Consider the following 16,602-nt stretch of genomic DNA (forward strand, 5'->3'; position numbering starts at 1 on the left):
GGTCTGAGACCGTGAGGGAATTGATGTTGTGTTTGATAAGTGTTTTGCGTAGTGCATGAAGTTTCCATCTTCATTGCACTAGCTAGTATTGAAGGAACACAAGAAATTGTATTGTAAAATGTCTCTTTTGATGGGAGAAACCATAATACAAAGCCTTTTGGAGGGGGGACCGGCTCCATGCAAATCCGGTCCTCAACTGTTGTCAATTGCTTAATTTCTCTCTCTTTTAAAGTATTGTTTATGCTATCTAACTGGGTGTTATGCTTTTTGTTGCTCTCTCCACCCAAGCACTCTTGTTAATCTCATTAGGAATGTATTCTAATGAAATGCTCACTATGTTCATGCTATTTTCCGGTACACACAAGTTACTAGGCCATTAAATGTTACAAAATTACCAAAATATCCCTCTAATTTGTGGAAATTCCCCCAATAATTTGTCATAAATTTCCAAAATACTCTTCAAATTTTCCAAAAATTCCCAAAATACCCTTGGTTATGACATTAAATATCTCTAAAGATAAAAAAAATTGTAGCTTTTCACAAGAAGCCTAATTGTCTATCAATACACGATGCTAAAACTAGAATTTGAGTTGGTTATGTAGGCTTTGGAGATGAATTGCTTCATTATTTTTAGACATAATTGCCTTTTTTGCTAGATAATTTGTGACAAATTACATGCTAAGAGCCGGGTCTCACTGTGCACTCACAAATTTTGTGAGATCTACTTAATATCTTAATAGAGTGGTCACCCATCATGTCAATCACTTTAGTGGTACGAGGGAGACAACTCCGATTAAAATAGTAGAGCTACAAATCCATTCGAATTTGTTTGTATAAAGAGCCTAGAAAACATACTCACCAATCACAAATCACTCCCTCTTCCTCGCGAATATGCACTTTCACCTCCTTAACAAATTTGGTAAGTGAGAGTTCAAACTTTTCTTTTCACACTTTGTGAAGGACCACCTGGATTATTTATTCAACCCGTAATACTACTAATATATTAAAGCACCAGCGGGATTCGTCTCTAAGCACATAAAAACGGATCTCAACTGTTGAAAAGAAATAAAGATTATAAAATTGAACAATCCAACCAAAATAGTTACAAGGGTATTATGGGAATTTTTGAAATTTGAGGGGTATTTTGGAAATTTCCACAAATTAGACCGTATTTTGGTAATTTTCTCTTATTTTTTTGGGAAAATTACCAAAATACCCCTCAAATTTCAAAACTTCCCAAAGTACCCCCATAATTTGTCATAAATTCCCAAAATGCCCTTCAAATTATTCAAAATTCCCAGAATACCCCTGGTTGTGACAGTAAATTTCTCCACAAACAAAAAAATTTGTAGCTTTTCATAAGAAGAGTGATTGTCTACCATACAGGATGCTAAAACTAAAATTTGAGTTGGTTATGTAGGCTTTGGAGACGAATTCCTTCATTATTTTTAGACATAATTGCCTTTTTTTGGGAGGTAATTTGTAAAATATTACATTCTAAGCACTTAAAAACCGATCTCAATTGTCAAACAAGAATAAAGATTAGAAAATCTTGAAGAACCAACGAAAATAGATACAAGGTATTTTGGGAATTTTTGAAATTTGAGGGGTATATTGAGAATTTCCACAAATTAGAGGGGTATTTTGGTAATTTTCCCTATTTTTTTCGTGTCCTCTCAGACCTGGCCAAGTGTGAGTTCGCGTGGACATTACACTCACACGGGCTCGCGGGATATGGCAGCGGAGCATTTCCAGCAGGCGCAGCAGCAAGACTCCTCGGCTACAAAATCTCACATCGTTGTGGCCATTATTGAGAATCGAGCGAAGGAGGTACGACACAGACACACACACACACACAGAGAGAGAGAGAGAGAGAGAGAGAGAGAGAGAGAGAGAGAGAGAGAGAGAGATTGTTTCGCTGCATGCATCCTTACATGTAAGAACTTTTGCGCGTGTGTACGCTTGGCACATTGTGCTTGGACTCAGGTAGGGCTGGCTGCCTTCGACCTGAGGAGCGCATCTCTTCACTTGTCACAGTTCATAGAAACGAGCCGCTCCTATACAAACACTACTACTTTGCTGCACTTCTTCGACCCTATTGAAATCATTGTGCCGCCCTCCGGCACAAATCTGCAAGGCTTGGCAGGCACATTCGGACTCTTCAATCGTGTGCAAGCTAAGAAGGTTAGCTGCATTTTCCTTCTGTCAGCCTACTGGGATGTCTGGTTTTCATCTTCACACGTAGTAATGGCATCCATTCTTTAAGCTCAGGTGGTTTTGGCACGTGGCTGTTTTGATGATACTAAGGTATTTTCCTCCCTCTCTGCAAATCAAAGGGAGAATCAAAACGTCTTCTATATATGGATCCTTTACTGTGGCCCAGGGTGCTATCATGGTGAAGAATCTGGCAGCCAAAGAACCTCCGGCTTTTAGTCTCGATGGGTATTTCAAACAGTACTATCTTTGCCTAGGGGCAGCAGCTGCTGTTCTTAGATGGTTCGATTCTCTTCCTTAGCCAAGTACTAAAAGCACCACAGTGACTAAATAGTTCTGCGTAACCTTCCCTGTTTAATATAAGGTTGTGTTTTAGGGTGGAAAACGAGAAAGGAGTTATTGTTATCCATCATTCACTTCAGGCAAGCTTTTGTCATCAGTAACTAGTTCATTCTTTTGAATGCTGCAACATCATGACTCATTTGCTGGGTCTTTGTACCGAGCTTGAGACCAGAAAATAATTAGATATAAAGAGATTCTCAATTGACCTGTGCGTTGAGAATGAGCAGAGCTGATCACCTTAAGGTCGTACCTTAGGTTACTGTTAATGGATCAGCGGATCATATGGGTATTGATTCGACAAGGTATTCAGAACCTTGCTTTGATGACGACACTTGCGAACTCTGGCAAATTATGGTGCTGAAAGTTTCATCTTGCAGCTTGCAGAACCTGGAAGTGATTGAGCCCTTGGTACCTGCTATGGGACTACTCAACAAAAAGTATAGCAGTCTTTTCCGATCACTCAATACGACTAAGACCATTGGCGGGTAATCAACTCTGCACATAACATCATTTGCTGAAGCCCTTTTCTGGTCAGAATATAAGAGCCATTCAAAATGCTGGCATATTTTGATGTTCTTGCCAACTCTGTTTGGTCGGGTGGTTTAAGGCTGTTGCACTATATGTGGTATGCACATTGACTTTAACTTGAAGGTGATGTTAGGAAGCTGGATGTTATGGCTAAACTGCTCCATGTGTGGGTGCTGTCTATTTGTTTACTTTGTGTGCACCGTCATTGGTTTCTTCTGTTACAAGATCTCTTTCAGCTTTGAAAACTTTTTACAATTTCAATACAGAAGCACTAGCCTGGCACTTCAAAGAGCATAGGCCAAAGGAATGTATTTGTGTGTCAAACTGTGCCTTGAGGGTAGTTTGTCACATTAAACTCACAGAATGAACCGAATTGTATTATAACCTTAGGATTCCCCTTTGTTCGCCTCTTAACATGTTGCAATGGTTCTTCTTAGTCTTGATTACGATGATGAATGAACCGAATTGTATTATAACCTTAGGATTCCCCTTTGTTCGCCTCTTAACATGTTGCAATGGTTCTTCTTAGTCTTGATTACGATGATGTCACTGCAGCCGATGTTTGGCCAAGGAACTAAGTATATGAGAATTTCAATCCTTTAAGCCTGTGTGTATATTTGGTTAACTGTCTTTAGATGCTTCTAACTGTAGGTCAAGGCTTCTCCGAGCAAATCTCCTTCAGCCATTGAAGGATGCTGTGACTGTAAATACTCGTCTCGATTGTCTAGTAAGGAGGATTCAAATGGTTCTTATAAATCGCTACCAAATGACTTGTGAATTATTTGAATGGTCTTCTTTTATTCTCACACTTTTTGTCGTCTTTGCACTCTTGGTGAGTTTGAAGGAGGAATTAACGAGTAATGAAAAGTTGTTTTTTGGACTTTCAAAAGTCCTCCTGAAGTTCCCTAAGGACATTGGTAAGTTCAAGGTCGTTATGCCACTTTATTTCACAATTGTACAAAAGAAATTTCATTGCGAAGCAAGTTGTTGGTATTTGTCTGCAAGCTAACAAAGAATTTCTGTTCACACAAAGATCGGGTCCTTTGTCACTTCTGTTTTCGGCAAAAGAAAACTGTAGATAATGCAACAGATTCTTCTAGCACAAAAAGGAGTCAAGCTCTTGTTGCTAGTATTATCCTGCTCAAAGAAGCAGTTGAAGTTCTTCCTGCTCTTGCAGAGGTAAACTTGCAGCAGTCAATCATTACTCTTTAGGTTCGTGTTATCTTTTCAAGTAATAGGTTCTCTTTGAGATTCCAGGTCCTTAAGGCAGGAAGAAGCCTCCTTCTCAATGACATCAGAGAGTCCGTGTGCCAGCTTCCCAAATTTAAAGCTCTACATGAAAGGTGTACAGCTGGACCTCGTTGAGTATCTACTACATACATGCCCTTTTAGCATGTGCTCGAACTTCGTGAGGATAGATCCTGTCGACGGCTAAATCATTCTTGTTTGAGCTGTAAGCACTGGATTTTTTTTGATTGCTTACAGAATTGAGGAAGTCATTGATGATGATGTGCTGCATGCAAGAGCTCCATTTGTTGCAAGGACACAACAGTGCTTTGCAGTCAAGTCTGGAATTGATGGTTTCCTGGACATTGCAAGACGAGCATTTTGTGAAACTAGTGAAGGTAATTATTCTATCTAGCAACAATTGCTGAGCGTTTTTCCATGATGAGAATAAGGCACTCAGTTTTTTCTCTTTTGTTTTTTTTTTTTTGGGGGGGGGGGGGTTGGGTTGGCGGTGGGTTAATAGCGATTCATGCACTTGCCAAGAAATATAGAGAGACATTAGATTTGCCAAATTTAAAGATGCCATTCAACAGCAAGAGGGGATTTTATATCACTATACCAGAAAAAGATGTCCACGAGCAAGGCCTTCCAAGAATTTTTCTTCAGGTACAGAAGATTGTACATTGTTTTGCGCAATCCACTGACTTGTTTAGATGATCACACTGGTCTATGGATGAGCAGTTGTCTGCACTTATTCAAACTTGGTATTTCTTTGCTTATTTTTAAATCTGCAGCTCCTCATGGTTTTGAACCTATTTGTCATAGGTGACCAAACAAGGAAAGAATATTCATTGTTCAACTCAGGAGTTAATTTCCGTAAGCTCCTTATACCATTTGAAAATGTTTGTTCAACTTTGAGGATTTTGCATTTTAAACGTAGGAATGTCCTTAATGCAAGATTGTTTTATCTGCCACAGCTTAACATCAGAAACAAAGAAGCTGCAGCAGAGTGCTACCACAGGACGGAAATATGTTTAGAAGGTTAAATGCTACAAGAAAATAAGCTTTTTCCTTCTCTGCACAAGCTCATCTGTTTTAATACAGGGATCATTGATAGAATCAGGGAAGATGTAGCACTCCTCACACTATTATCAGAGTCTATATCTCTTCTCGACATGATTGTGAATTCATTTGCATCTATGGTTGCAAGCAAGGACGTTGGTAGCTACACCCGTCCTGAATTCACAGGTTTTTCTCCAAGCATTCTATTAGCTTAATACGTGTCAGCCGGAATCAGTAGTCTGTTAAGGAACTCTTTCCCTTCACAGAGGATGGACCTGTTGCTATTGAGGCTGGACGGCACCCTGTAGTGGAAGTACTCCGTTCAGAACAATTTGTGGTAGAGTTGCTGCATTCAGATGCATAATAGAAATGGTTATACTGGCTCTTACAGCGAAGAGACTACTTTTTTCATGGCGCGCTTACTCCAGCTTGTTTTTCTATCCTTCTTTTTCTCATTGATGGCTTTCTGATGCAGCCAAACAATACATTCCTTTCAGAAGCTTCAAACATGGTTCTTGTAACGGGTCCAAACATGTAATGTGGATTCATCTCTGTTTTAAATGGAAATTTGACTTTCCGATTACAAAAACTAAGAGAGTGTGTGTTTAACAGGAGTGGAAAAAGTACTTATCTCCGTCAAGTTGCGTTAATTACAATTTTGGCTCATATTGGATGCTTTGTTCCTGCTCACTTTGCGTCTTTTCGGGTTGTGGACCATATATTTACGCGAATAGGCTCAGGAGATAGCCCTGAGTTTAACTCCAGCACTGTAAGAATTCTTAGCATCTTACATAAAGCTTCGAATTTTCAATGCATTTATTGCTTACAATTATATCGGAATGTATAGGTATGTGCAGCCATTTTTTGCGGGCATGTTTACATGATGAGAATGCTTGTTTGTTTGCTTTCCTTCAGTTCACAGGAATGAGTTCGATGTATATATTAATACTCTATGCATGCTGAATGTCTCATAAAAAACCATTTTTGCATACTTAGTATATGACTCACTTAAGCGTGTTACATTTGTTTACCAACAATTAGTGTTGATTCGGTTGGGCCTGGCATTATGTCGCCAAACATATGCTTTTGCTTCGTTTATTCCACATATAGATGCAGGTTCAAATACTTCAGTGTCCAATTAGCAACATTTCTGCAGATTAGCTGAATTTACGATCTATTAAAGTTTAGCATTAATAGCTTTCTGTACATGGATGTGTTTCTTCTTTCCACAATAAAGTGGGTTCCATGATCATGCTGGCAGAGGCCAGCTGCAGGTAGGAAGAACGCCACACTTTCAAGCCGGTTGTGGACCCTGCAGGAGTTACTACACCATAGTTTTGGAAGCTAGTTTTTAAGATGTTACAAAAGCTCAGGTCTTCTGTTTGTCTGTAGTTCATGACAGAGATGAAGGAAACAGCTTTTCTCCTGCAAAATGTAACTCCAAGGTAACCAACGTTTTGGAGTTGAAATAGGGCAGGCATGTCTATCCCATGCAGATCTAGACATTGATAGCTAGCTTTTGCAGAAGCTTAGTTCTGCTCGATGAACTGGGGAGAGCAACATCATCAGTGGATGGCTTGGCCATTGCCTGGAGCTGCTGTGAATACTTGTTGTCAACAAAGGCGTAAGTTAAAATTGGGGGTGGCAACCTTTCTTGGACTTCAGGGTGAAGGATCCACGACCCATGTGGCTGTAGAAAAGGTGTGATAGTGCTCTTGGCCTGGTTTCAATTGACTTCTCAAGATTTGAGCCCTGTCCTCGCAGGTACACAATATTTGCAACCCACATGCAAAGACTGGTAGAACTTCCCAGCCTGTATCCCAATGTCAAAGTTTGCCATTTCAATGTGGAGGTCACAAATGGCAGGCTTGATTTCAAGGTTTTCCTTGAAGCTGAGTCCTCTGTTATCGTAACTCTTTGTTGCCCAAACGTGTCGCAAGCATTCACAATCTTTAGTTTGTAGTTTTTTCTCAAAGAAGGCCATGCCAGCATTCCACACTATGGGCTGCTGCTTTCGGAAGTGGCCGGATTCCCTGCAGAAGTCATTGGGCAAGCAAAAACGATCACACAGAAGCTGAAGGATAAGGTGCATATTTTGGTTATGAATATTCATGTGTATTGCCAATGTTCTTTTCTCCTTTGTGCAGCAAGGGGGTTTGGGAATGCTTCTTAGTTTCTATTAGTACTGAAAGGTGGTCTCTTATCAGGAATTTGCAAGGATAACAGATGGATACTCTACGACCTTTCCGCTGCGCAAAGAGTACCATGTAGCTCAGAGGCTTTTGTGTTTGAAGTATGCAAACCTAAGTCAAGAGAACCTTCGAAGTTATTTGCAGAACCTTAAGGATGGGGTTATTCCAGAGTTGAGCTAAACTTGGCCCGGCGCTGCTACACGGTTGTGGCGTGCTCCTTTTTCATGTACATATTTTTGGCCAGCTTGTCTCTTTCTATTGCCTACTTATGAAAATGTTTGATGGACTGTGGGATTTTCATGTGGCAGGTAAGGTGAATGCGTCCATGCAGCACAAGAAACGCATGCACTAGTACATGAAAGATTTGCACATATTGGCAATCCACTGATCCAGGTGTTTGCAAAGGATGTACAGAAATGCAAGGCCATCAATCTTAGACACCACTGAAACAAGGTGAAGGTTCACTTAGGCATTCTAAAACAAAAAGGATGAAAGGGAAGTCAAGCCATGTAAGGCTGTGAAATGAAGGGAGTGAAAATGGACCCATTGACAAACTAAAAAATAAGAAGATTTCAATTGTTCATATGAAATTGTTCCTACACGGTAAAATCTCTCTCTCTCTCTCTCTCTCTCTCTCTGGGCAGAATCGTCCTAAGACATTAAAATTTCTCCTCTCTGTTCAATACGTCCATTGCTGTGAAATAAAATGCTGGAATCAACTTTATGTTTACTGACAATGGATTATAGTGTACAGAGTGTAGCACGAAAAGTGTGTCTTGCTCTCTACTGTGGGTGCTCCTGAGTGCAATATGCGTGAAGCCTCACTCCAATAGAAAGAAAACATAACACAACAATGGACATAGCAACTTAAAGACACAACAATAGACTCAAAACAACCTGTACAAACTCACCACACTCAAGCTCCAAGCCCATGACTCACAGGTACAACAGGGGTGTAGAGGCCCTAATGTGCAAGGAGATTGCAAATGTGCGGTGCTAGACACAAGACACAATATGCTAGACCATAGAAAGTAGATGAAGCATATGATGACTAGTATCAATCACACATATATACCATCCTAAAGAGCCACCATTGACCACCGGCTAGCAAAATATCCTAGTTAGCTAAGTCTATCTCCAAATTATGTGATGGTGGTCTGGCCACGATGTCCACTAGACCACCGCTCGTATCTCTACCACGTGTTTTTGTCTAGGCGAGAGTTTGTCTAGTGTGAACCCCAAACCAAATGTAACTAATTGCCTATCGTGTGCAAGTGTGACTGTAGTCTTACTATTGGTTGTCGCCATAAAACCACTCATTGTCCCGGTGAGTGAAAACACTAGCAATTGCTATGTAGACCAAGATAATTGGAGGCAGAGGAGAGGAAAAATACAGTCATAAGGTTTCGGCCATCACACACATCCTAGCAAGGTTGTCATCTCCATTGACAACACCAGGAGAAGGAAGATGGGATCTAAGAACATAGTCAAGAAGGATTTTTCATAGAGTAGGATTAGGATAGGGGGAGAAGAGGGAAGGGAGCAATGTTTGGGAAAAGTGTGCCTCAGCTTAGCCTTGAGGTGGGTGATTTTCTAAGCTTAGTCTTGAAAAATCAAAACAGTTGGTTGAAAGGAGGGGGAGAAGGAGAAAATCTACTCGAATTTTTTTTAAAAAAAAAAGTTAAATTGCAAAAAATCCGATTACGACAACTAGACATGCTAGGGGTGGGTAGGGCGAGTAGGAGCGGATACGGCGAGAGAGGGGAGCGGGGAGTGGTGTGTGTGGGTAGGGGTGGGGTGAGAGAGGTGGGTGGGGGTGTGTGTGTGTGTGTGTGTGTGTGTGTGTGTGTGTGTGTGAGAGAGAGAGAGAGAGAGAGAGAGAGAGAGAGAGAGGACTAGGGATGGTGGGGTAGGGGCGAGAGAGCGGGGGGGGGGGGGGGGGGGGTAGTTGCTAGAATAGGTATGGTTTGCATTGGGCAACTTCACAAAAATTCCATGTGCTGAAATATTTGGTGTGGAGAGGGTACGGCTGAAGATGTTTCTGTAGGTGAAGAGGGTGCCACTGTTTGGAGCATAAAGATATCATGGACTTGTTACCACATACATGTGGTAGTGATGTGTGTGAACACACTAGGTCCGTCGGGGCATTTTTTCCCTCTTTAGGAGGTTTTTTCCTTCGTGCATTGTATATACGTCCATCACTCTAGGGCTATCTATCTTTCCATTGCACACTAAGTAACACACTCTCTATTGTGTGCCTTGAGCTTCCTTCGTCTTTTCCAAGCTGTGTGCGTTTCTTTACAACTCTAATTTCAACAATTGGTATCAGAGCAGGTTGCATCCTCCTGGGCTTAGTCGCCAGCTGCTCCAGCACACGCCCACTCGCTTTATCCGATTTCAGTGAGCTTTGGTAAGCCTTCACAGGTTGACAAAAATTTCGGGTTAGCTCGTAGAGCTTAGACTGCTCAGATTTTGATTCGGGCTCATTTCGGCCTCCGTTTCCACTACAGGCAGTACTACACAGGCTATTTCGTCATTTTGTGCAAAATTTTTGTCAGTGCCATTTTCTGCATAACAGGTGCCTTATAGTATTCTACGGTTTGTGCTATATAGCACGTGTTGTTCCCGCTTCGTTTCTCCTCTTTTCGGACAGTTTTCACATCAGGTGCAACATTTACCATGGTTGACAACAACACAGATGTGTTCAAGATGTTTGCTGCTGAGGACAGATTGGATGGGGACAATTATCCTATGTGGGCTTACATGATGCAACATGTTCTTGTGTCAAAGGGCGTCTGGAATATTGTGCAGGGCATTGATGTATGTCCTAGTTCTGAGGATAGGTGACGTTGAGGATGTGGCAGGTCTTGCTGCAAGGATTGCTGCTATTAGAGTTGTTTTGCCTACGACAGAACAAGCTTGTTCGGATGTAAAGGATGCGCAGGCTCATGCATTGATTGCATTATCTGTGAAGCGCACCATTGTTCCTCACATCCGTTCAACAAAATCTGCAAAACAGGCTTGGGATATTCTAGCAAGTCTTTATGCAAGCCGCAATGAGGCTAAAATTGCTTTGCTGCGTAAAGAGCTGGAATCGAAGATTATGCATGAGGAAGATGATATGGACACTTTTCTTGCTGGTGTCAAGGATATCAATGAGCAACTTATTTCTGCAGGTGAAGTCATTTCAGACAGTTCCCTTGTGCAGACTTGTTCTTGATGCCTTACCAGATTCATACCAAACTTTTGATAGTACTTGGGGACTAATGACCCAAGGAAATCCTGAAGTTGTCAAGTTTGATGCATTATGCACATTGTTGTTGCAAGAGTCACTTTCCAGAAAAAACACGACTAGGCAGCGTGCAGTTCTTTTATTGCTTCTCAAAGAAAGGGTGGTAATAGCAATGCAGCCACTTCTTATGGTTCTGTTGCGAGTGGCAAAACTTTTGTTTCTAATGCTTCTGCTGACAGCAATTTGTATGGAAATTCTGGTGATAAGGGAAAAAAGAAGATGTGTTGCTATTATTGTAGAGCTAATGATCATTTGATCAAGCAGTGTCCTAAGTTGAAGGCCAAAGAGGCTAAGAAGAAAGAGGGTGGTTCCATTGCAAATGCTAGTTTCACTACAAATGCAGCCATTGTTGAGTCTTTTGTAAAAGGAGACTGTAATGCTGATGTTGATGCAGAATGGGCTTTTAGTGTAGAGTACACCTACAATCCGACTGTCCATGATGCATGCTTGTCAGTTGCTGCAGATTCACATGTGTGGTATTTTGACAGCGGTGCTACAAAGCACATTACCTCACATCATGAATTGTTCACCTCTCTTGAGTCTGTCCCTCATGGAAATTCAGTCACTTGTGCCAACAATGCCTCTTATCCTGTTCAAGGGGTTGGAAAGATTGTGCTTACTGCTGCAAATGGCAGTTCTTTCACACTTGTTGATGCACTTTATGTACCTTGGATCAAGAAGAATATTTTGTCTGTATCTGCACTTGTTAGACTTGGACTTGTAGTCAAATTTTTGATGACAGATGTACAGTTCATGATCTCAGTTTTGGTGATGAAATTGTTGCATCTGGCCTTTTGTGTAGTGGGCTGTATAAGCTCACTTTGTATGACAAGTGTGGACAAAATTTTGCAAATGCAGTTGCAGATTCAATGGCTATTTCAGATGCAAAACTTTGGCATGCATGTTTTGGACATCTGAATTTTGCCAATTTGCTGCGTTTACAGAAATGTGATATGGTTGCTTCTTTGCCGCCTCTTGAAGCACATACTAAAACATGTTTGTGAAAGCTGTATTTTGGGTAAAATGCAACGTTCTAAGTTTCCAAAGGATGGTTCAGTTAGGGCCACATGCAGGTTGTAGCTTGTGCATAGTGATGTTTGTGGGCCAATGCAAACTCCGTCCTTGGGCAATTACCTGTACTTTGTGAGTTTTATGATGATTACTCCAGGCATGCATGGGTATTTCCTCTTAAAGCGAAGTCCGAAGTTTTTATGTGCTTCAAACAATGTCTGGCTATGGCTGAAAATGTATCGAAATGTACTATGGGCACCCTCCTTTTTGATCGAGGGGGGGAGTATATGTCTCATGACTTTAATATATTTTTGGCTAGTCGTGGGATAAAACACCAATGTAATGTGCCATATACGCCTCAACAAAATGGTGTTGCTGAGAGGAAAAACAGGTCTCTTATGAAAATGGCAATATGTATGGTCAAGAGTAAAGCTTTACCACATTCATTTTGGCTCGGGGCTGTCATGTGTGCCACTTATGTACTCAACAGGTGTGCTACGAAAGCGTTGCAGTCTATGACTTTATATGAAGCATGGCATGATAGAAAGCCATCTATTGAGTACATGCGTGTTTTTGGCTGTTTGGCTTATGGTTTAGTGCCACAAGTGCATCGCAAAAAATTGGATGACAAGGCTGTCAAATGTATTTTTGTTAGTTATAGTGATGAAAGCAAAGGTTACAGGTTGTATCATCCGCAAGCAAAGCGTATTTTGGTTTCACGGGGTGTAGTGTTTGTGGAAGATTTTGTTCAGCCTTTGTTGTCATGTACTAGAGACAATCATGTAAGCTCACAGGACATTTATGACACTTTGTTGCCTCTTTTCAGTGGTGGAAGTTCGAATGTAAATTCCAATGAGGCAAATGTACAGCCTATGGGGATTTTCGAATATGTTATAGATCAGCCTATTACTGATGTAGATGTACATGATGTACTTGATGAGGAAAGGGCTAAAAATGAGCAGGCTAGAGGTATACCAAAATGGATGGTGCACACTTTGCGTGACAGTAAATTGGATGCACATTTGTCTAGTCGTACTCGTTCAGGCTCTCGCCATGCATCTTATGCATCAGATTGTTATGTTTTGGCGTCTAGCTTACATGATGTTGAGGAACCTCTGTCTTTTGATGAAGCACAAAATTCAAAAAATTGAATGGCTGCCATGTAATCAGAATATGATGCACTTATAGAAAATGACACATGGACTTTATGTGATTTGCCTCCTAGCAAAAAGGCCATTGGTAGAAAGTGGGTTCACAAATTGAAACACAAGCCGGATGGTGAGATCGATAGCCATAAGACTTGCCTTGTTGCAAAGGGTTATGCACAACAAAAAGGCACAGATTATGAAGAGACTTTTGCTCCGACTTGTCGTATGACTACTGTGCATTTTCTATGTGGATTGGCAGCTCATTTTGGTTGGGATGTACATCAATCAGACATTGTTGCTGCTTTCTTGAATGGTGACATATTTGAGGAAGTTTATGTAATGCTGCCTTGCGGTTTTGTCAAGAAGGACAAGAGGACAAAGTGTGAAAATGTAACAAGGCTTTGTATGGGTTGAAGCAATCTCCTCATGCTTGGTATGAGAAAGCTGACACTCATTTGGTCAAACAAGGCTTTCGTAACAGTCCAACAGAAAGCACATTGTATGTAAAGTGTGAGGGTGATGTACTTCTTGTTGTGGTTCTTTATGTAGATGATTTGCTGTTCACTAGACCAAATGAGAGACATATTGCTGAATTTAAGGCTGATTTGAATGCTACTTTCAAGATGAAAGATTTGGGGCTGTTGCATCATTACTTGGGCATACAATTTAAGCAGTGTGATGGTAGTATTGCCTTGTGTCAGAAAAGTTACATAGAGACATTGCTATGTAAGTTTGGACTTGAGGATTGAAAACCTATTGCCACTCCCATGGAAACAAGTTTGAAATTGAGTCTACATGATGCTGGTGATCCTGCAGATGTCACTCTTTACCAAACTGCTATTGGATGCCTCATTTATGAATGCAACACGAGGCCAGATATTCAGTTTATAGTCTCACAGGTCAGTAGATTTATGCATAGCCCAGGGTCTAAGCATTGGCAGGCTGTCAAGAGGATTTTTTGCTACCTTAGTGGCACTTTACATCTTGGCTTGTTTTATCCCAAGGGGGGATCATTGCCGCCATACTTACATGCTTTTTCGGACTCAGATTGGGCTGGTTGTGTTGACACGAGACTGTCCACAAGTGGTTTTTGTTTCATGCTTGGCAGTTCATGTATATCATGGTTGAGCAAGAAGCAACCTACTGTGGCCCCTTCGAGTTGTAAGGCTGAGTACATGGCAGTCTTCACAACTATGATTGAGTGTGTATGGATCATTCGCCTTATGGCTGATTTGGGTGTTGGACAGGACACTGCCAACACTATCTACACTGACAGTCAGAGCGCATTGGCAGTTGCGAGGAACCCAGTTTTTCATGCTCGCACAAAGAACATTGAGGTGCATTACCACTATGTCAGGGAGAGGCTCTCAACAAAAGAGATCAGCTTGCCAATGCAAGACAACCTTGCAGATCTTTTCACAAAGGCATTGTCTCGTGAGAAGCTTGAAGATTTCTGCAAAGCTTTGGGCTTACTCCCCTTTGTGGACTGATCATGTCCTCAGGGCATGGCACTTCCCTTTACTCATGTGCTAGCTCTTGTTCAATGCATCACTCCAGGGGGGATTTGTTACCATATACATGTGGTAGTGATGTGTGTGAACACATTAGGACCATTGAGGCATTTTTTTACCTCGTTAGGAGGTTCCCCCCCCGTGCATTGTATATACACCCATCACTCTAGGGCTATCTATCTTTCCATTGCACACTAAGTAACACACTCTCTATTGTGTGCCTTGAGCTTCGTTCGTCTTCTCCAAGCTGTGTGCGTTTCTCTACAACCCTAATTCCAACAGGGCTGGTGGTTTGATCAATACTGAGGCCAACCTTGGGGAAGCTCGTCAAAGGTTAGTTCACCAAACACAGAGAAGGCTAGTGCACTAGACACAAAGGAGGTTGAGGGCTAGGCTAACTCTTGTAAAGGAGATTCTTTTCTTCTTCTATGGACCTTTAGAGGCTAATCAATCCCATTGGCCTTAACGGTAGGAGCATTTGAGGCAACAGCCACCATGAATTGAACACTTCTTTCTAGGCTAGGCAACACATTGGTCCCGCCTACTGTAAGAGCAATGGTCGATGGGGTACCTTACGTAAAGATTGAATAACTTTGTAGCTTCCAACCACTCAAGTAGGTCCTCCTCTCGCTTGTTAGGTGGGGTAGGCTACTTCAGTTCGAGGTTGGACTCCACTGCCAAAGAAGTATGAGGTTGGTCTTCTATAATCAGTAAGGGGAGTAGCGGGGGAGTATATCATATAGGATACTTTGATGGTTGCACCAAAAGGTGACCGCCCCACCAGGACCTGGTTTGGGGTAAAGTGATTGAATAACGGCAAGGGTGTCACTTTGAAAACTCGTATCTAGCCGAAGCATGTCATAGAGCGACACTTGTTGGAAGGTGTTCTTCAAGATAGTCTCTGCTGTAAGGTTTTAATTTTCTACTAGTGTTTCCTTTGGTACCTTGATTTTTTGTAGGTCAGCTACTGCTTCTGAGGCAGCCCCATCAATATCGGAGATCGGAGATAAAGATCCTCTCTTGGAATTAGGGGATAGCTTGTCAACTACTGGAAGCGGGGTATTCACTGGTGAGATAGTGGGTGGAAGAGTAACCTTGCTGGAAGGCTCCGACCAAGGGCTTCCTTCTGGGCCAGAGTGAGGACATCAGTGGGCTCCTCTACCTACTAGAACTTGTTATGAGGGCCATCACATGAATAGAAGGTGATAGTTGAGGGATGGTGCTAACTGCTATAAGATTGATTTTGGGAAAGTTGAATTCAAGTTAGCTCTGAGACTTGGTCTCGAAGATGTGGATGCGTATTGTTTTGGATAGTACTTAGTGTAGGGATCCTGAGCTTGAGGGCAATGCTGGCAAGGAGGACACCTTCTGGCATAGGACATTTGCTTAGGTCATGCCCATATTCCCCACATCTATAGCACAAAATAGGCTAAGAGGATGGGTGAGTCAGAGGATGAGGTGGTCTTTGCTCTTGTTGCATGGAGGTGGAGGATGAGGTGTAGAAGCTATGAGGGGTTGAGGGAGCATTAGCATGATAAAATCTCTGAGATGAAAAGTGCTTTGCATACCTTGCGTAGGAGGTATTGTCAGCAAAGGTGACATGTAGTTTGGATGGTTATAGGGGGAAACCATGTTGGATGTAAGGTGCCAACTTTTGTTCAAGAGTAGGAGAAAGGCTTTGCTATAGTTGCCGCAAATCCCTTTAGGTAGTAGCAATCCTTGTCTTCATGTCTAAATTTTTCACAGAGGTGGTAATAAGCTCGAAGGGGGTATTCGTGTGGAGGATGCTTTGGAAAGCGACATGAACTACACTCTAGACCATAGCTTTAGACTCTTCCTGAACCCTGAGCTCTTCTAGCTCCCACTTGATGTGGTCCAAAGCCTCTTGATGTGGAGGCTTCTCCTATCGAATAGAGAAGGATCTCTCCTAAAGAGCTCATTGTAACTTCAATGATTCTAGATCTTTGCATCAATAAATCAAGGGATGAGACAGACTTTCCATGAGTACTGAGGTAGTTTCTACCTGAGGAGGGTCATTGAATAGCTTCCTTGCCCCTTCTATCCTAGTAGTAGCA

The 16,602-nt window shown here is 41.7% G+C and overlaps 1 protein-coding gene across 2 annotated transcripts; it reads left to right on the plus strand.

Moving 5' to 3' along the window:
- The first annotated feature begins 1,699 nt into the window (after positions 1-1,699).
- MSH4 (MUTS-like protein 4) lies at positions 1,700-8,155 on the plus strand. 2 transcript variants are annotated; one of them, XM_086519512.1, is made up of 25 exons: positions 1,704-1,830; positions 1,987-2,184; positions 2,272-2,307; positions 2,384-2,496; positions 2,591-2,636; positions 2,812-2,858; positions 2,934-3,041; positions 3,736-3,811; positions 3,929-4,001; positions 4,118-4,263; positions 4,342-4,427; positions 4,570-4,709; positions 4,835-4,977; positions 5,137-5,187; positions 5,289-5,352; positions 5,416-5,559; positions 5,640-5,710; positions 5,849-5,907; positions 5,986-6,142; positions 6,766-6,818; positions 6,899-6,997; positions 7,138-7,252; positions 7,337-7,459; positions 7,581-7,791; positions 7,874-8,155. In XM_086519512.1, exons 1-24 carry the CDS (start codon positions 1,735-1,737, stop codon positions 7,743-7,745), a joined length of 2,409 nt encoding a protein of 802 aa, XP_086375638.1. In that variant the 5' UTR covers positions 1,704-1,734; the 3' UTR covers positions 7,746-7,791; positions 7,874-8,155. The 2 variants fall into 2 exon arrangements, with proteins under 2 accessions (XP_086375637.1, XP_086375638.1); XM_086519511.1 differs by lacking the exons at positions 2,272-2,307; positions 2,384-2,496; positions 2,591-2,636; positions 2,812-2,858 and having other exon boundaries at positions 1,700-1,830; positions 1,991-2,184; positions 3,736-4,001.
- The last annotated feature ends 8,447 nt before the right edge of the window (positions 8,156-16,602 follow it).

Source organism: Adiantum capillus-veneris, chromosome 9 (assembly GCF_014529385.1).
Source record: "Adiantum capillus-veneris isolate H3 chromosome 9, ASM1452938v2, whole genome shotgun sequence".
Taxonomy (NCBI): Eukaryota; Viridiplantae; Streptophyta; class Polypodiopsida; order Polypodiales; family Pteridaceae; genus Adiantum; species Adiantum capillus-veneris.

What these genes read in the sequence shown, in the direction of transcription:
- MSH4 (XM_086519512.1), top strand. Translation starts at nt 1,735, where the DNA reads ATGGCAGCGGAGCATTTCCAGCAGGCGCAGCAGCAAGACTCCTCGGCT. An exon ending in CACCCGTCCTGAATTCACAG is followed by an intron (nt 5,560 to 5,639) that starts GTTTTTCTCCAA and finishes TTCCCTTCACAG; the next exon opens with AGGATGGACCTGTTGCTATT. An exon ending in TCCGTTCAGAACAATTTGTG is followed by an intron (nt 5,711 to 5,848) that starts GTAGAGTTGCTG and finishes TTTCTGATGCAG; the next exon opens with CCAAACAATACATTCCTTTC.